Source organism: Chlorocebus sabaeus, chromosome 25, assembly GCF_047675955.1.
Source record: "Chlorocebus sabaeus isolate Y175 chromosome 25, mChlSab1.0.hap1, whole genome shotgun sequence".
Taxonomy (NCBI): Eukaryota; Metazoa; Chordata; class Mammalia; order Primates; family Cercopithecidae; genus Chlorocebus; species Chlorocebus sabaeus.
Window position 1 is genome coordinate 49,829,172 of NC_132928.1, and position 21,066 is coordinate 49,850,237.

At 39.5% G+C, this 21,066-nt stretch overlaps 1 protein-coding gene and 1 pseudogene across 6 annotated transcripts in view; both read right to left on the reverse strand.

The window, feature by feature from the left end:
- CEP350 (centrosomal protein 350) overlaps positions 1-18,564 on the reverse strand; it is a 157,875-nt gene extending 139,311 nt beyond the window's left edge. For 4 of the 6 annotated variants that reach the window (XM_073011726.1, XM_073011725.1, XM_073011724.1 and 1 more), the window contains exon 1: positions 18,183-18,564. In XM_073011726.1, coding sequence (XP_072867827.1) covers positions 18,183-18,221 — 39 coding nt within the window. In that variant the 5' untranslated portion in view covers positions 18,222-18,564. The other 2 variants (XM_007989321.3, XM_073011723.1) reach the window with 2 other exon arrangements.
- On the reverse strand, positions 83-17,898 carry LOC140710276 (small ribosomal subunit protein uS2-like; annotated as a pseudogene).
- Positions 18,565-21,066: the final 2,502 nt, after the last annotated feature.

Here is a 21,066-nt window from a genome sequence, read left to right on the forward strand (position 1 = left end):
ATACTGGAAATGAATCTCAAATATACTACACAAAATGTGTTAAGAAATGTACTGTTTTAAAGAGAGAGAATACAGAAAATTCCCCAAAATGAATGACAGTTCCTCTCACAGATATGTGCAGGGTTTTCTCTGGTCATCAAAAAATGTGTTTTTTTTAAGCCCACTGACAAAATGTTGCCTTTATCTTTCACTTTGTTATGAACAGTTCTTCAACTAAAAAGTCCATATTTTTTAAACCAAAAATTGGAGCATAGTCTAAAAAGCTGTATTTTTTTCTGATTTACAGGTTTATTCTTACTAAAGTTTTAGAAAAGCCTTTAAACATTAAAAACATTAAAAAAGAATTGTATCTGTCTAGAAAACCTAGGAAATATGCCTACATTCTAGTAATACAATTTTCCAGTCAACAGGCATTACAACACTAAGTTATTAATATTTGGGATCTTAAACTTTCACCTTAAAACTCTCACTACTTTTGGGATTCGTAAAACATACTTCTCCTGTTTCCCTTGCCTCTTGATTGTTTTATCTCTTACCTCTCAACTCCTGATGGGTTCTCTACTTCTGTCTAATTTATCAATGGTAACATTTCCAAGGCTTTTTCCTAGGCCTCTTCTTCTCCAGCTCCTTCACCCCAGGCAACCTCACATACTTTCATGGCTTTAACTATTTCCTAAATGTTATATTTCTTCCTCAGATCTATTTCTGAGCTCTAGATGCAAGTTTTCAGTCTATTTGATGTCTATCTCCAAGTACCATTGGCACCTCAAATTTTTCATGTTCAAAACCAAATAAATTCATTACCATCTATCTTCAAAATTTTCTTCTTGTACCCTTAATAAATTGGATTAACATGCATCTAGCTCATCTTTGACATTCCTATCTCTCCCACATTCCATCATATACTTAGTTACCATATCATTTATACCTTTGTTTCTCTATTATGATATTTAAAATATGCCTCATACATAAAGCTGTTTGTAAAAAAAAAATTTAAGATGTTTTTCTAATTTTTCTTTCTTCCCCTTGCCTCTGTTCAAAGCATCATCTTTAGCTTACTTCCTAAATTATCCTGCTCCTAAATCCATTCTCCATACTGCAATCTAAGTTATCATTCTAAAACAGAACCTAGCAATTCTGATTTTATAACTCTTCAATGACTGTCATTTATGGGACAGAGCTCCAAACTCCTTAGCATGATGGACACTTGGGGACCTTCACAACATTAATTTACAGTCTCACCTTTTTATTTATTTATTTTTTTAAGCAAAACTGTGTAACTACTTTCCTGTCGAATAGGTATATCTAGAGTACATTCTTTGAATATCCAGAACATTTCATTATCTCCACACTGTCTTTTCCTAAATTTTCTCTGGCAAGAATGCCCTTCAAAGCCAAACTCTAATGTCATCTCCTTAAATCTTTCCCAAACTGGCTCTTAATAAAATTAGTACTTCAATTAGTACTTCTCTGTTTCCTATAGTACTCTTTTCATTTTTTCCTTTTCTTTTTTTTTCTTTTTTAGAGACAGGGTCTTGCTGCGTCACCCAGGCTGGAGTACAGTGGTGCAATCATGGTTCACTGTAGCCTGAAACTCTTGGGCTCAAGCGATCCACCTGCCTCAGCCTCCTGTGTTGCTAGAACTACAGGCATGTGCCATCATGTACAACTAATTTACCTTATTTTTTTTAGAGACAGGTCTCTTTTGTTGCCCAGGCTGTTCTTCAAATCCTGGCCTCAAGCAATCCTCCTGCCTTGGCCTCCCAATGCACTGGGAATACAGGCATGAGCTACCATGGCTGGCCTCTGTTCATTTTTCATAGTTCCTATCATTATATACACATACACACATACATACATTATACATAATTCATTCATTCAATGAACATTCATTGAGCACTTCAGGCTCACAATCAAGTAAAGGAGATACACACATAAATAGTATACAATATAATAAGTGCTATAATAGAGTTACAAATAGCATATATGTATCAGTCTCCCCACAAGGCTGTGTGGTCCTTAAGGACTGTATCTTCTTACTCATCTAGAGATCAACAGAACCTTCAATGAACAAATGAACAAACGACAGCATTAGAAGCTGTTATGAGCTCCATTTAAACAGAAAAAAATAAAGGAGAATCAAAGGCAGGCCTGCCAGTGGAAGGATGAGGTATGATGGGTCAACAGTAGTGTTAAGAAACATGATCTCAGAAGCAGAAGAGGCAGTTAAAGGGCCAGGCTGCAAAACCACTCATAAGAAAGAAAGAGGAACAATTAACATATTTATCACTATGGCAGTAAATGAGGGAGGAAAAAAGAAACTGAAAAAATATAAAATGAAAAGAAATGAAAAATAAGGAAATGAAATTCACATACTATTTTGCAAGTAGCCTGTAAGAATATATAGCAAAACAAACTACAAGGAACACACACAAAAAATTTGACCTGCTGATAACGGCAAAGAAAAGCGCTACGGGTAGTCACATAAGCTAAATATATGATGTCATGGAAATAATGGGAGCCATTTGATAAACGCATGTCATCATTAATGTGCAATAAATCAGAAAACTGGAGTAAAAGATAATGCTACTGCTCTATCACCAAGTAAAAGCCTAATTATGATTACACTAAAAAAAAGTATAATAAATACATATAAATGCTACTGGATACTCATTTATGCACTCACTGACATGAACAGGGTGATTAACAGTTAAACTGGAACAATGAAACATTGCCATCTAGATTCGCTGAACAGCAGAAACTACTCGGAAGGAAACACATTTCTCTCAGCCACCCACTCAAAGCAAACACTGACTACTAGGTCTATGGTTTCAACCTTACAAAAAACGTTAGGGTTTCTTAAAAGGGAATAATGTACGTAGATTATTTGCAGAAATTACTAGAGGGGTACCACTGCTAATTATTAGCTACAACTTAGCAAACATATCTGCCTTGTTAAAAATTTTGTGCCTACTGGGGCCGGGTGCGGTGGCTCACACCTGTAATCCCAGCACTTTGGGAGGCCAAGGTGCGCAGATCATGAGGTCAGGAGATCGAGACCATCCTGGCTCACACAGTGAAACCCCGTCTCTACTAAAAATACGAAAAATTAACCGGGCATGGTGGCAGGCGCCTGTAGTCCCAGCTACTTGGGAGGCTGAGGCAGGAGAATGGCATGAACCCAGGAGGTGGAGCTTGCAGTGAGCCGAGATCGGGCCACTGCACTCCAGCCTGGCAACAGAGTGAGACTCTGTCCCAAAAATACACTCAGTGTCCATTTAGACTCTTGACTCTTCAAGCAATTCCAATGTGGTTGCCATCCCCATTTCTCCACAACTCTCATTAAAATCACCAAAACCTCTTCATCTCCAAATCTAATGGGTATTTTCAATCCTCAATCTACTTGACCTTGACCTCCCGGCAGCTTCATTACAACTGACCATTCTCTAAAAACACTCTTTTCAGCCGGGTGCGGTGGCGCATGCCTGTAATCCCAGCTACTCAGGAGGCTGAGGCAGGAGAATCGCCTGAACCAGGGAGTTGGAGGTTGCGGTGAGCTGAGATTGCATCACTGCACTCCAGCCTGGGTGACAGAGCGAGACTCCATCTCAAAAAAACAAAACAACAACAACAACAAAAAAAACAGCACTCTTTTCCCTTGACTTCTATACACTACACTCCTTTCTCAGTCTCCTTTACTAGCTAGTCTTTCTCTATATGCCTTTTAAACCTTGAAGCTCAGAAGGATGTGACCTTCAGCTTTTTTGCTTCTAACACTATACTCTCTCGCTGGGCAACCTCACTCTTGCAAAAGGCTTTCAAAACCACCTACATGCCAATGACTACCAAAACACCAGATTTTACCTCTGATATCCTAACCCACATATCAAACTGCTTATTTAGAAATCTGAAAGGCACATCAAACTCACCATCTCCAAATGCCAGCTCATGATTAGCCCACAAAAAAACAAATGAAGTATTCCTTATCTCAGTAATCTAGCTGCATAAACCAGAAACAACTACAAGAAAAGATGACCTCAAGAAGAGACGACCATATGACCTGTAAGGTTCTTTCCTACTCTGAATTCATAATCTGTACTACCAGTTCTCAAAGTGTGGTTCAGGGATCTTTGAGGGTCTCTCACACTCTTTCAGGAAGTGTCTTTGAAATCAAAACTATTTCCATAATAATATTAAGACTTTGTCTTTTTTATTCTCATTCTCTTATGAATGTATAATGGAGTTTTCCAAAGACCACATGACATATGATATCACAGCAGACTGAATGCAGACAGAAGCAGATATGAGAATCCAGATGTCTTCTATTAAACCAGACATTAAAAAGAGTTGAAAAACGTCAAACAATGCCACTCACTGCTTTTTACTGTTGAGATACAGGTAGTTATTTTTCATTTAAAAATGTTAAGCCCAGGTGCAGTGGGTCAGGCCTGTAATCCCAGTGTTTTGGGAGGCCAAGATAGGAGGATTGTTTGAGTCCAAGAGTTCAAGACCAGCCTGAACAACATAGTGAGACCCAGTCTCTACAAAAAAAAATTTATTTTAATTAGCCAGGTGTGGTGGCACGCACCTGTAGTCGCAGCTACTAAGAAGGTTGAGGTTGGAGGATCACTTGAGCCTTAAAGGTCAAGACTGCAGTGAGCTATGATTGCACTAATGCATTCCAGCCTGGGCAACGGGGTGAGACCCTGTCTTAAAAACAAAACAAGACAGGGCACAGTGGCTCATGCCTATAATCTCAGCACTTTGGGAGGTCAAGGCAGGCAGATCACCTGCGGTCAGAAGTTCGAGACCAGCCTGGCCAACATGGTGAAACCCGTCTCTACTAAAAATACAAAAATTAGCCGGGTGTGGTGGCATGCGCCTGTAGTCCCAGCTACCTGGGAGGCTGAGGCAGGAGAATTGCTTAAACCCGGGAGGCAGAGGTTGCAATGAGCCAAGATTGCGCCACTGCACTTCAGCCTGGGCAACAGAGCATGATTCTGTTTCCAAAAAAAAAAAAGAAAACAACAGCAACAACAGAAAGTTATTATTTTAACATGCAATATGTTTATCATTATTTTAAATAAACAAGTACATTGAAAATTTCAAATATAGTAAACATCAATAGAGAAATCCCACATGAACAAAATCTTTTTGAGTCTTTCATAACTCAAGTGCATTAGGCGGTCTTAATACCAAAACATTTGCGAAACAATGATCTATACCTGTGGTGTGTATACACAAGTAAGATATAAGATGACATTGTGAAATAGCTAATTCTCAATTATCTTCTAACAGCAAATTTTTGTTTCACATGTATTGAGAGTGTTTTCATTGACTCACATAGTTTCATTTTGCTCAATATTTATTGGCCTCCTACTAAGTGCCAGGCATTAAGGGATAAAAGATGAAAAAATGACTTCATTCCGGCTCTTAGAGAGAATATTTCCCATACTTTCGCTACATTTCAGTTCTCTCATCTATATCAGATCCTATATAACAATCATCTCTGCCTGAAAGGTTAAGAAAAAGACGAGTCTGCAATATTCCTACTATCTATACTCAACATAAAATGGACAAATAGTAAATTTAGTAAGGACCAGCAGACAAAAAAGTGGAAAATACTCAGTTATAACTCAGATCTATTACACTGTTCCAAGTAAATTCCAGAATAACCAACACTCCCATAACATAGTCTAATATACCACTAACCTGAGAATTTAGCCTGACATGTTTCTACTTATAAAACATAAACCTCAACAACTACTTTTACAAAAACGGAGTGACTTACTGTAATCCAGGAAATCCAGAAGATACTATGTAACATTAGTACTACTTTGGCCTTTGCAGCATAGGAGGCAGAGTAAGGATAAAAGAGAACACAATGCCCCACACTGATGAAACAAAGAGTTAAAATTCGTAAACAAGACACCCATAGATTTTTACTTTAGGAGAGCTGAGGGCAGCAAACAGGACCAGGAATAACCAAAAGAAGGGGGGAGCCCTAAAAATAGGCCTACACTTTTGCTTACTATCTAGTTATCCTGAGTACTTTTCTAAATTAATATCAAGGAATATATCTACAAAAAGGAGTCTTACAGTTTGCAAGTCAGGATTATTTTTTGCCTAAAAGTATAAAAGTTTCACTATAGAATTTTCCCTTATACATAAGAAAGTTAATATTGGTTAACTCCAAGGAGAGGAAGTGAGGGTCCAGGATAGGAAGTAGATTTTTCAGTGTATATATTTTTTATTTTTTATTTTTTTTGAAGACAGGGTCTCATTATGTTGCCCAGGCTAGTCTTGTTGAATTCCTGGGCTCAAGCAATCCTCCCACTTCAGCCTCCCAAGCAGCTGGAATTACAGCACACACCACCACGCCCAGCTTCTGCTTCTGAATTCTTTTTTTAAAGCAGACACAATGATCACTTTTTGAGGAAAACTCCAAGGAAAAAAAAAATAATTTCTTTTTGCCTTTTTTAGAAACTGTTGTTAATTTTCCATCAACTCCGTTTCCATGTTGCTTAAGAGTCCATGCAAAAACAGCTTACAACCATTCAGTGATTATTCCTATCCATTCAGTGGCCTGAGCAGTGGGAGCTGTAGACCAGTCTTCTGAGCACTCCAGTCTTTAGTAGGAAACTGCTGAATAGGCACAGAGGGCACCTGCATGCCCTCAGACCAGTCTGCAACCTCAGGCTGAGTAGTGTTAAACTCAGGTGCTGACATAGTCCATTCACCCTAAAATTCTTCCTTGGTCACAGCCTTTTCAGCAGCAGCCTGCTCTGCTTTTTCAGTCTCTTTAAGATCTCTGTAGAAGTAGAGATCAGGCATGAACTCCCACAGGTGTTCACGGGAAATGGTGCCACACACACATAACTTTCCGGGCCAGCACCCACCACATCAAACCCACTGAGTGAGCTCCCTTACTGTTAAATGGGATGGCAATGTCCACACAGTGCAAAGGAGAATCTGTGTTACACAGAGCAATGGTAGGTAGGTTAACCTAAGATGCTTCAGTGAGAGGCTGGTGGTCAAAGCACCACAAGCCATGGCTCCCGGAAGGCTGCCTGGATCTGGTTAGTGAAGGTTCCAGGAGTAAAGTGGTCAGCAATTGGAGTGGCTCCAGTGGCAGCAGCAAACTTCAACACAGCCTTCTGGCCAGTATTTCTGGAGAATATGACGCTGACATCAGCAGGGTTTTCAAAGGTAACAATGGCATGAACTGCCAGCAGAAGCTTCTTTCAGGTCCTCTTCAGATTTATGATGCAGATGCCATCACTTTTCCTTTTATAGATGTACTGTTCCATTCGGAAGTCAAGGCTGGTGCCACCTAAATGGGTTCCTCCTGCGAGGAACTTAAGGACATCCTCCTCCTTCATTTGCAGGACATCTAGGCCTCTGGATATTGTAAACGTTTCCCTTTAAGTTACAATGGGAATCCAGAACAACACTGTAGGCACCCCTCTCTGGGTAGCGCGGAAAGCAAGATCATTTTCAAAAGTCTCCTTCTACATTCAATAACTTAGTCACTGAGAGGCTGTTTAAGGAAATGGAAACAATTTTTCTTTCATTGGAAGCCTTTAATGACTCCTTAATGCAGTATACTTGCTTCCTCTTTATGAATCCATCCACAGAATTTTATCAATTCTCTTTACTCCTCTGTACTATTATTGACATATCTGTCTCTTACATAAAACTGTGGAGATAGTTTATTCCTCTAATTTTTTTTTTTTTTTTTTTTCTTTGAGACAGAGTCTTGCTCTTGTTATCCAGGCTGGAGTACAGTGGCGCAATCTCGGCTCACTGCAACCTCCACCTCCCGGGATCAAGTGATTCCCTTGCCTCAGCCTCCTTAGTAGCTGGGATTACAGGCACGCACCACCATGCCCAACTAATTTTTGTATTTTTAATAGAGATGGGGTTTCGCCATGTTGGCCAGGCTGGTCTCGATCTCCTGACCTCAGGTGATGCACCCGCCTTGGCCTCTCAAAGTGCTGGGATTATAGGCATGAGCCACCACACCTGGCCTTATTCCTCTTTATATCCCTAGTTCATGCACAGTATATAGCCACACTGAGTGCTCCAGACCTGTTTGCCAAATGACATTGATAAGTCTCAGAATCCAACTCTTAAAAGCAAACAGGCACAAATACACATATGAAGCCAGGTATTTTATACAACATGAAAAGGTTAGACATTCCTAAACAGAAAATATCTTACATGGTAACACTTAAAAAAAATAAGTATACATATGCATATGTATTTTATATTTTAAAACAATCTCAAAATTAAAAAGAAATTCTTTCATAAAATATTTTCACTTTTAAAATTTAGACATGAAATCATGAACAAAATGAAGCCAGTAGGGCTCGGTGGCTCACACCTGTAATACCAGCACTTTGGGAGGTCGAGGCCGGCAGATCACCTGGGGTCAGGAGTTTGAGACCACCAGCCTGGCCAACACGGTGAAACCCCGTCTCTATTAAAAATACAAAAATTGGCTGGACGTGGTGGTGCATGTCTGTAATCCCAGCTACCTGGAAGGCTGAGACAGAACTGCTTGAACCTGGAAGGCGGAGGTTGCAGTGAGCCAAGATCGCGTTACTGTACTCCCGCCCAGGCGACAGAGTGAGACTCAGTTTCAAAAAAAAAAAAAAAAGAAAAGAAAAGAAATGAAACCTATTAAGTTATGGCCAGTGCTATTACTATTACTCATCAATGATTTTTAGATATAGTTTTTAAAAAGGAAGGTACCACAATTCCAGAAACAACTTCTACAAGCCCACTAACAACAACAAAAACTATAAATGGCTTTTTTTAAAAATCACCAAAACCCAAACTAATCAAAGATAAATCAGATTTTCTCTTTGGAAAAACATCCTTCTATTTATACAAAGGTCTTCTTTACATCATTATTGCTCTATAACATTTAATAACTTATCATACAAAAATGTAGCAACTACACACATTTTCAGAGATGATCTATTGTATAAAGTGTAGTCTAAGGAGCTTCTCTGAACCTATTCTGGTTTGGAAGCTGACTGATTCATGAACTGTTCTCTGCTCAATCAAATTCTGTTAAATTTAATTTGTCTAAGGTTTTTATTTTAATAGATGGTGTCAGAAGTGGGATCCAAACTAAAGCTTCTAGCAACTCCCAGGAACACCAAGTGACAAAGCAAGGTACCCACTGGACTCATTTTGTCCACTGCTCTCTCAAAGCAGCTGGAGATTGTGGGTAAGTTCTCTCTCAGATTCTGAAGCTCCATGGGTGTGCATCTGAGCTATCTGAGTTTGAGCAAATTTCTGATCCAAACTAGGTTTGGAAGTTACAACAGAAACTGGACTGGGTCCAGGATCCAACTGTATCTAACTGTCTTGGATCTAGTTAAAGGCCTCAGAATGTCTGGCTGGTTTAGACAGAAACTAGTTTAAATGGTAATACTGAAGGGGGTAGCAATTTCAGCTTTCAGAAATTTGCAAAGATTTGTGTGGTCTAGCCCCCTTTATTTCTTTTTTCTTGCATGCTTAGAGAGGGAAAAATCATTAGCTAAGTTGACCAAGGGGATCCGAGAGCCAAAGCCACTATTCAAGGTAAAAATGGGATCCTTATTTCTAAGACCTGAGTACTATACCTTCCAGCTTACACATGCAGTATTGTTAGGTCCCAGAAGCAGCAAATGCTTACAAAAATGGTGAAATCTTACTTAAGGTAATTTAAAATCACAACAGTACATTCCAAATGAACACTGTACTTTAAGAAGTACATTTGAAAATGAGGGCTCCCAAATCAGTTTCATCTAGGGATGCCTGTTGGTGTACAGAAGCTTTTAAAAAGATTTCAATATTTTTATTGCTTTTTAAAAAAAGACTGTTTGTAGAAGGCAAATAAAAAGCTTAAGCAACTAATTGATAAGAAAAATTAAATCTGCTAACCTTTCGGCTCTGTTATTACTCTTCCCTGAAGGTGAAAAGAAAGTTATCCTAGATAGTGTTTATAAAAGGTAGACTGTCAGGTAAAGTAAGCTTCCTCCTTTTTCAGATCTATTCACGCTGAGTCCAGGTACAGAGAAGGCTTTCTTTGCCCTATTCCTTAATGGGCTCCATCCTGAATTTAGTAATTTCACCTAAGAAATAGTAGCCAGGTTAAAAAGATCACCTGTAGGCCGAGCATGGTGGCTCATGCCTGTAATTCCAGCATTCTGGGAGGCTGAGGTGGGTGGATCACCTGAGGTCAGGAGTTCGAGACCAGCCTGGCCAACATGGCAAAACCCGTCTCTACTAAAAGTACAAAAAAAAAATTAGCCAGGTGTGGTGGCAGGCACCTGTAATCCCAGCTACTCAAGAGGCTGAGACAAGAGAACCGGGAGGTGGAGGTTGCAGTAAGCCAAGATTGCGCCACTGCACTCCATCTAGCCTGGGTGACAAGAGTCAGACTCCGTCTCAAAAAAAAAAGATCACCTGTGCAATTAAAATACACTTTTCTGGCATTTAGCTGGCTATTCTGAAATCCTTTTGTAAATGAAATTTACATCTATAAAGGAGATTTCCATTTGTAAATGTATGTGTCTATATACATTAGAAACAGAACGTCAAAGTATAAAACTAACAAAGAAACTCTGGACTTAGACACTTGACCAAATGGACCTAACAGACTTCTACAGAATGCTGTACCTAAAAATCACAGAATATACACTCTCATCTACACATGGAACATTCTCTAAGATGGACCACAAGCTCAGTCATAAAGCAAGTCTCAATACATTCTCAAAAAATGAAATCATGTCAAGCATATTATCAGACTACAGTAGAATAAAATTAGAAATCGACACCAAAAGGAACTCTCAAAACCACAAATACATGGAAACTAAACAACTCGCTCCTAATTAACTTTTGGTTAAACAACAAATTAAGGCAGAAATAAAAAAATTCTTCAAAACAAATGAAAATAGAAAAACAAACACACCAAAACCTCTGGGATACAGCAAAAGCAATGTTAAGGGGAACGTTTATAGCACTAAATGCCTACATCAAAAAGAGTCAGATATCAAATTGACAACTTAATGTTGAACTTAAAGGAACCAGAAAAACAAGAACAAACTAAACCCAAAGCTAGCAGAAAACAAAGAAGTAACTAAGATCAGAGCAGAACTAAATTAATTGATACCATTTAAAAAAAAAAATACAAAGGATCAACAAAACAAAGTTAGTTCTTTGAAAGGATAAGCAAGATACATAAACCTCTAGGTAAATTTAAAAAAAAAAAAAATGAGAAGATCCTAAGAAGCATAATCAGAAATGACAAAGGTGATAGAACTCGTACCATAGAAACACAAAAGAGCCTCAGAGACTACTATGAACATCTTTATGCGCACAAACTAGAAAAACCAGAGGAAATGGATAAATTCTTGGGAACACACAACCTCCCAAGACTGAACCAGGAAGAAGATGAAATCCTGAACAGATCAATAACGATTTACAAAATTGAATCAGTTATTAAAAAAAAAAATCTACAAACCAAAAAAAGCCCTGGATCAGATGCATTCACAGCCAAATTATCCCAGACAAATGAAGAGCTGGTATCAATCTTACTGAAACTATTCCAAAAGATCAAGATCACACTGAATGGACAAAAGTTAGAAGCATCCCATCCCCTCTATGAACTGAAACAAGACAAGGATGTCCACTCTTACAACTCCTATTCAACATAATACTGGAAGTCCTACCCATAGGAATCAGGCAGAAAATTAAAATTTAAAAACAAAGCCATCCATATAGGAAAGGAGAAACTCAAATTATCTCTGTTCAATCCTAAAGAGTCCTTCAAAAAACTCCTAGATCTAAGAAAAAGACCAGTAAAGTTTCAGGATGCAAAATCAACGTACAACAGTCAGTGGCATTTCTACACACCAATAATGTTCAAGCTGAGAATCAAATAAAAAATGCAATCCCATCTATAATAGTCACATGAAAAATAAAATACCCAGGAATAAACTTAACCAGGGAGGTGAAAGATTGCTCCAAGGGGAACTACAAAACACTAATGAAAGAAATAACAGATGACACAAACAAATGGAAAAACATTCCAGGCTCACGGATTGGAAGAATCAATATTTAAATGACCATACTGCCCAAAACAATCTAAAAATTCTATTCCCATCAAATTAGCAACATCATTTTTCACAAATTAGAAAAAACAATTCTAAGATTCATATGGAAACAAAAGAGCCTGAATAGCCAAGCAAAAAGAACACAGTGGCATCACATTACCCAACTTCAAACTATACTACAAGGCTATACTAACCAAAACAGCATGTTACCAATACAAAAACAGACACATGTATCAATGTAACAGAATAGAGAACCCAGAAATAAAGCCACACACCTATAACCAGCTGATCTTGAACAAAGCTGACAAAAGCATTTTTAGCCTAACAACTTAATAGCAGTTCGAAAATATGTATAAATTGAAATAAATATTTTTATTACAAAATTACAACTACTTAATAAGATGTGTGTACCTACTAGACATTACACAAGTTCTCAAATCTTGAAATCATTTTGGACACCACCACCTTCATTTACTGCTCCAAACTGATTTTTGCATAGTACTTGCTTTTTATCACAGCAACCTCCCAAAACCTAGCGTTTGGAAGACACAGTGTCATCAAAAAAAAAGGAAACACAATCTCTTGTGCAGTATCTCAAACTGGTAGTTTGAGCAGTGTCCTATAGATGTCAAATATCCCACAGCTATCTAATATTGCTGTTTCCCTTAAGATTTCTCAAATATCTCATAGTGTCCAGGTGAGTTACTATGGTGCTCCACAGTACAGCAGGTCCTCCATAGCACAGTTTCATTCAATGTCATTTCTTTACAATTTTGATTAGAAAAAAATTTTGATTCCCCACCAGGGCTACCATGTATGAGTTTGCATGTTCTCCCCACATCCGTGTGGCTTTTCTCCATATACTCCAGTTTCCTCCCATATCACAGAGGAGAACGCATTAGGTGAACTGACATGAACTGGCATGTCTAAATGGTCCCAGTCTGAGTGAGAGTGTGTGTGCGCGCGCGTGCGCGTGCGTGTGCGCGCGTGTGTGTAAATGCTACCTGCGATAGAATGGCAGCCTATCTTGTGCCCTACTTGCCGGGACAGGTTCCAGCCCCCTGCCATCCTGATCTGAAATAAGTGGATAAATAATTACCTTGACTTTTCTTAGTATTTCTTAAATGTATGTATAGGTCTCATTTATTTCAATGTTTAATATTAGAGGCATTTGGGGTCTTAGAAGTTGCAGTTTCCGAGAACTTATGGACAACATTAAGTGAGGACTTACTTCAGTGCACAGTTTAGGAATACTGGATTTAAGAAACACTGATCTAGCCTACGGGTTTACTTTGTAAATTAAGAAATAAGACTTAAGGTTACAAAGCTAGCAGAAAAACAAACATATTTATTAGGGATTTTCCTAAATTTCAACCTTCCACCAACAAAAGTATGTTTGTCTGTCTGTTTCGAGACAGAGTCTCACTCTGTCACCTAGGCTGGAGTGCAGTGGTGTAATCTTGGCTCACTGCAACCTCTGCCTCTCAGGTTCAAGCAATTCTCCTGCCTCAGCCTCCCCAGTAGCTGGGATTACAGGCACCTGCCACCATGCCCAGCTAGTTTTTTATTTTTAGTAGAGGTGGGGTTTCCTTATGTTGGCCAAGCTGGTCTCAAACTCCTAATCTCAGGTGATCTGCCTGCCTCAGCCTCCCAAAGTGCTGGGATTATAGGCATGAGACACTGCACCCAACCAACAGAAGTTTTGTTTGTTTGTTTGTTTTGAGATGGAGTCTTGCTCTGTTGCCCAGGCTGGAGTGCAGTGGCACAGTCTTGGCTCGCTGCAACCTCCACCTCCCTGGTTCAAGCAATTCTCCTGACTTGGCCTCCCGAGTAGATGGGATTACAGGCCTACCACCATGCCTGGCTAGTTTTCGTATTTTTAGAAAGAAACGGGTTTCGCCATGTTGGCCAGACCGGTCTCAAACTCCTGACCTCAAGTGACCCACTCGCCTCAGCCTTTCTAAGAGCTGGAATTACAGGCGTGAGTCACCAAGTCCCGGCCCTTCCATCAACAAATGTTTTGACACAGGATCTAATTATGGGATACTCTGTTGATTAAATGTGTATATCTCTAAAAATCACATTCAAAATTACATTTGTAGCATTATTTAATAGAAGAAAAAATTTACTTCAATTTTTTTTAGAAAAAAGTTTCAAAAATTATGAAAATAATTCTTATAATAAAACCATACAAAAATGTCTAAAGTAAAAAAGAAAAGTCATCCACTCCCTCAGGAAAAACACATGTTTAATGGTTTAATGCCTGTCCTTATAGCCCTTTTTTCTATTCACATGCAAAATGAAAACAAAACTACATTTATTTGTCTATGTGTTTTTTAAATGAATCATATTCTATAGTATAGTGCAACTTATTTTTTCACTTAATTTTATATCATGAACATTCTTCCAAGTCAATACATAATAGTAACAGCAAACACGTGAGCTTATTAATGCTTACTTAGGGCATAAGTGTTAACTCATTTAATTCTCATGGTACCCCTGTAAGATGAGAACTATTAGTATATCCAATTTATAGCTGACTTTTAGTGATTCACCAAGAGTCACAGCTAGAAAGTGGTGCAGTTAGGTTTTGAACCCAGAAGGTCCACCGCATGGTCCCAGGAGTTGAAGGATATGCTCAGCCGCTGCTCATGAAGTAAATATAGATACCCTGAAACCTGTTAACAACTGCATAGTAATTCACAGCATAAATATACTAGACTTTTAACTATTAGCCTACCAACAGACATTTAGGACATTTTAAAATTATTTATAAAAGTTATTGACATCCTGGAATAATGCTAATATAAATATTCTTCAAGAATTCCTGTGCTGTGTTAAAATTTATGTAAGATAAACTCCTAAGCAGGAAATGATTCTATCAAAGAATATATATACTTTTAATTTTGATAGGAAATGCCAAATTTCCTTCCAGAAGTTTGCTTCAATGGTATCAATTTATAGTCCCAATTACAAAGGAGAGGGTTCAGATTCATTAATTAACATTTTTGATTCATAAAAAAAAGGCCCATTTTGAGTTTTTAATTAATACTAAATAGACTGCCAGGTTGATCACAATTATGTTCTGATTTTATAATTATCTGACATATTAAACAAATGTAGACTTAGCAGCTGTGCAGTGGATTCTTCTCCCAGTTATGAAATCAACTATGCGTGAGATGTCACCCCTATACAACCCTCTGTTTTCTTATGTATAAAATATGGGAACTGGACTAGCTGGCCTTGAAGAATTTAAACTCCCAATGCTGAGATTAAGAAGTGACTTAAAAGCTATTACAAGCCCATAATTATAGTACTAGTATAACAGGTTAGGGTCTTAAAGTTTCTATTTCCTTTAAATTACCATAACTATTGCCAGAGCGCCTAGGCAAATCACTAAAATAGTAAATAAAGTTTCCACTTGCGGCATACTCCCAGTGGCTTTTTAATCCCAGGCTGTCATTCCCTTGCTACCTAGCAAATTTGAGCATATCTCTGGAATATATTCCCAAGAGTTGAGGTGTGCCTAGGAACTAAGAACTAGTCTTTTGTTTTGCATTTAAAATATTATCCTGGGACCATTCTTTAGTCAATTTCTTCAACTAGTATTTGTTGACTGTATTACCATATGCTAGGCACTGAGTGCATAGTAGTGATTAAAGGATCTCTGCCATCATGGAACTTACAGACTAGATGAGAAAGGCAAAGAATAACTCAAAATAACCACAAATGATAACAATGAACAACAACAACAACAACAACACAGAAAAAAATACTATGCAATCTGTTGTGTTTTTTTAAACTATAACACTAAAATTTTTTGACATGGGAAAAGTCAATAAGGAAAATTATTTCAGTTTGCCTCACATTGCAAAAATAACAATCACAATTATACACAGAGAATTAACTTTTTAAATCATCAGTTGTCTCAACAATAAAATCATCAAGATATTACTACTTTTCAGTTATGTTACTGATCATGTGGCTTGAACGTTTGTTTTACACAACTAAGAGTATAAATGACTGGAAGAATAAAGAGGACAGAACTGAGTATCCAAACAAAGTGAAAGACAAGAAATGAACTACACTTTAAGAATCTTGTTCATACAAAAAGTATATACGTAAAGAAGTAAAGTGATCCATTATAATTCATGACTTGTCAATAATTAACAAAATGTTATAAAAATACTAATGTTTTTTAAAAACTGGCGATTATCAGCATAAGGGGCAAGTGGCATGTAAAAAGGAATAAAAATAGAATAATTTTTTTATATTTTAAAATCATGCCAAATGCCAGAGTACCTATATTAATATTTACTTTAAAATAAAACTAATCCCAGATTATCTGCAGAAATGACAGGCATTCACATAAATGATCTTCCGTATGTGTCAGTTTCCACGACTGCAAAATAAGGATATCTGCCACACATACTTCACAAGATCACTGTGAAAACTAAACAAAATAATGTATATAGAAGCACACCAAAAAATGATGTCAGTTATTTTGGACAACTTCTTTTTTGCTCCCACTATAAATTATAGCAATTCAACAAATAAAATTGATTACAGCAGGACTTCATCTCCTTTCTTCTGCTCATGATATGGTAGAAGTGTTATAAAATGGGCAAAAGACTGACAATCAGAAGCAGAAGGAAAAAACCCAAAAACTTTATAACTCATAAATTGATTGCCCCACAGAAGGTTGGTTGTTTAAGTATTAACGCTCTTACATGACACACACACAAATTAATCTCAGAAAATCAAAGAAATTCGTTCACATATGTATGGAATTTTTTACAAATAGAACTTGCCATCTCTTCATACACCAAGTTCTGCTACTGAGGATGAACAGAAGAGATACAGAGATGCGCATGTATTTATCCACACATATAAGGTATTCTAGCTTGAAGTTTCAGATTACAGTATCTTAAATTTAATGCAATGACAGTTCAAATGATTCAGATTTATTTTATTACATTAAATGAAATTTGTCAATTTAGCACATCGAAACTAATTATTATATGCCCATGGCTTTGAAGCAACTTCCAGCATGGGTCTAACAACTAATCCCTCAAAGTCATAATTCCATGTCATTAGCAGTGCATTTCCTTGTTTAAAAACAATATTTTAAACTAACAAATTTTTAGAATGGAGGGCAACTTTTTGTATTTTATCATTGTTTCTACAGAACTTTTCAGTTTGTTACTAGCTCTACCAAAGAGAGTCTTTCTTTTAAAACTCTTCAAATACAGGGCAGGAGGTATCGTTAACATGGTAACAATAACGACTTCCCCAAATTCAAAACAAGGATCACCATCAAAACAAAACAATCAGGTGGAGTACATGGATACTGATCACTATTTCTGACAACCTGTTTTTTCCCATATGAAGGATCTGCTACTGCATTAAAACATTAAAATCTATGCCTATGTGCAATTTTCTATCTCAAAATTTAAAGTCCAGGCAAATTCCAATTCATATATTGTGACATTGGATGTTGAGCGGCATTTAAAAGGCGGCGGAGGAAAACACTGCTAACTTCCAAAACATAAAGCTTTTTAAATCTCTCCCCAAATTATCTGTGAATAAACCGGTAGACTACCTTCAGTAGCCGCTAGACTAGAGTAGATCAAAGTTTTCCCTATACTTGAGAATGTGATCCCCACCGAAAAGGAACAGAAACTGATCATCCTTGCCACTGGAGTCAGTCCCCGGAATCTCCCCAAATACGCCTGATCGCCAAATGAAGAAGGGACACTTCTCCGGGGAGCAAAGGCTAGAGGTATCTTACCTCTCTGCAGGCTAGAGGAGGGGCAGAGGAGGCGGGAGGACACTGGCAGGTAAGGAAGGAAATTCCGTCTTCAGCAGGCACTGGTGGGACCCGAAACCTAGGTCCCCCAAAAGCTTCAGAACCCAGGGAGGTTCCCCGAGGGGGACGCCAAGCAGGGCCAAAACTCTCCGCGCCCGGCCCCGCCTCTCTCGCCGCCACCGGGGACCCGGGACCGCGGACAGAGACAGTTGAGGGTGAGCGAGAGTCCGCGGTCCAAGCCAGGTCCTACTGGAGCTCACCTGAGAGTGTCGCCTCCGCCCTCGGCTCCCACGGTGCATCCCGCGGGACCTGGCGGAGGGTGCAGTGACGCCGCCCCGACCGGCCCCAGGGCTGCCCGGCCTGGCCTCCCCGCTCTGGGGACGCACCGGGTGCCCGCCTCGCACCGGCTCCGGGGATCCGCCGGTCCGCTGGGAAGGAAGACGAGGCGAAAAGGCTGCCTCCCCTCCCCTAGGGCAAGCCACCCCCCGAGCTGCGGCTCTCTGCAGTTCCCTCTGGCGCAGGTCTGGCCCCGCTCCCCCGCCCGGGAGTCACTTCGGCAGGGGCGGCCCAGTCGCCATTACAGCCCAACAACTGACACGGAGGAGGAGCGGCGCCAGCGGTAGTGGCTGTGGCGGCGGCGCGAGGCAGGGCGGGAACAGTCGGGCCCAGGCAAACCTCGCGAGAACCGTCCTGAGACAGTGCCACAGGAATGCCAACCTTCGGTTAGGGCCATGTTGAGTGTGGCCGAAGGGTGGGAGCGAGATAAAACAAGGAGCGGAACCGCAAGGAAGCCATGTTTGGCGTGGCGAAGTTTAAACTCGTATGACTCGGGAGGAGCCAAGGTATATCCGCAGAAGAGACCACCCCTGCCCTTTGCCTTTGACGCTCATTGGGCGTTTTGGCTGCGCATTTCACCCCGGTCTGAGAAAACAAGCTGGGGATTTGACAAGAATGAACTCAAAAGTCTGGAAACGGCAGCTTCTGAGAGTTTACAATGTTTCACCAATTGTCGTCCAAATAAATCATCACCCCTGTCAGAGTAGTTACAGCTCTGCAGTTACCCACTACTGTCACTGTGGCCGTTTTATTCGCGAGGGTTACAGTTCTGTTTAACATGCACTCTAATGACTTAAGACTCCACGCCAAGTAAAACGGACTTTCCTGCCATTAAGTATTGGCTTTGCTGTAACAGTGCTTTGAGAGGCCCTCTGTGGCCAACATATCTTCTCATATCTTTGTCCTTATTTCCCAGTCTCCGCGTGGTGAAATCATCTGTCAAGACTTGGCTGAAAGGACCTCTCTTCTGCAAATAATGCCACCTTCCTCTAGGTGCTCACTGCACACAGACTCGCCCATCACTTCTGTCCACCCTCTGAACTCCGATAGTTATTTACCCAGAGATTGTTTCTCATCAAGTGTCTTGAAGACGTTAAGGTCTCTTTTATCTCTTTATGCCCCAAAAAGGCCTAGCACAGTAACTAGGACATTGTAGGTGCTCAATAAATGTTTGTCGAATATCAATGACAGCAGGAGGCAGTAATGATCCCTCTTTGTAGGGCCTACAGCTATACCTGAATGGGATGTACAGAAGTCCTGTATACGTGTAAAATGTCTCCAGGAAGCTGCACTGGAGGGGACAGGAAATGTGGGTAATCGTATGGTGCAAGTGGTAGCACAAAAGACAACATAAGGAAAATGTTATTTAGATTTTGCCCAGTCTTGCTGTTTAAAGCCCTGTGTTAGATGCTTTTCATGCGTTATTTTACTGAATGTAAACAACCACCTTATTAAATATATTCACTTTTTTAAAACGAAGAAACACGTACTGGCCGGTCACGGTGGCTCACGCCTATAATCTGAGCACTTCGGGGGGCCGAGGCGGGTGGATCACGAGGTCAGGAGTACAAGACCAGCCTGGCCAAGATGGTGACACCCCGTCTTTACTAAAAATACAAAAATTAGCCGGGCGTGGTAGCGAGTGCCTGTAATCCCAGCTACTCGGGAGGCTGAGGCAGGAGAATCGCTTGAACCTGGGGTGCTGAGGTTGCAGTGAGCCGAGATCGCACCACTGCACTCCAGCCTGGGCTGTTGACAGAGTGAGACTCCCTCTAAAAAAAAAAAAGGAAGAAAGAAAGATAAAAAGAAAAGGAAAGAGAAACAAGTACTGAAAAAGCTAAGTAATTTGCCCAATTTTATACCATCAATCAAAGGGAGATACAAGATTTGGGATCTCCTTTACCCCAAAAGCCCATTTATACTTTTTCAGCCCCATGCTATCCCCTTGGCAACAGAGAAAACACTAAAGTTCTGTCACTGTGCTTTGAGCAGGGTTACCCTAGTATCAGCCTATGCACAATTTCTACTTCTTATACCTTGTGTTGGTCCGTCTTCTCCTTGCCTCCTAAATTCCCCAAGCACATCAATGTCTTTCTTTTCTAATATCCCGTTACTCTTGTGTTTACCCTACAGATTGGCCCTGAGTCTGTCAAGTTTTGTACTAGTTGCGTATAGTTTCATGAGAGTAATTAATCTCTGGAACAAGATTGGAAGCGTAATGCGAAAAGGTTTTTTGCCTTTCCCAGACGTCTCCGCAGTGTTAGGCCAGTAATAGGTGTTCAATATGGCTCCCTATTTCTCCTACTTTTTAGTAGACATTAAGATTGGATTTTTCTTTATATTCTTTGTTGATTACTATGGCCTTGACTCTCACCACTTTTTGGATAACTAGATCTTGGCCCTAGACTCAGATCCAGTGTGGTTTGAATGTAACATTCTCAATCAGTGTATCACTTCCCATTTCGTGACATTAGCTACTGTTTATTTCTGTCTTTTAATGTCAAGCTCTTGACAGATATTATTTCTAATCTTTAAGACAATCCTACAGGGTAAATATCATTGACCTTTATATAGACGAGAAGATTACAATTACCTGTTACCTATCTTCACATAGATACAGAAGCCACCAGCACTTTCAGCTCCCAAATTAAGCTTATCATTTTTCGTCTCCTGAGTCTTACACGACCAGCTCCTCCTCTTTTCCCCTGTATTTCTGTTCATGGCTGTCACAGAACACTCTTCTGAGAACTAAGAGGACCAAAGTTTCAGAAATATTATATACTCCTCTGTATGCCTTGCTCCCACCCA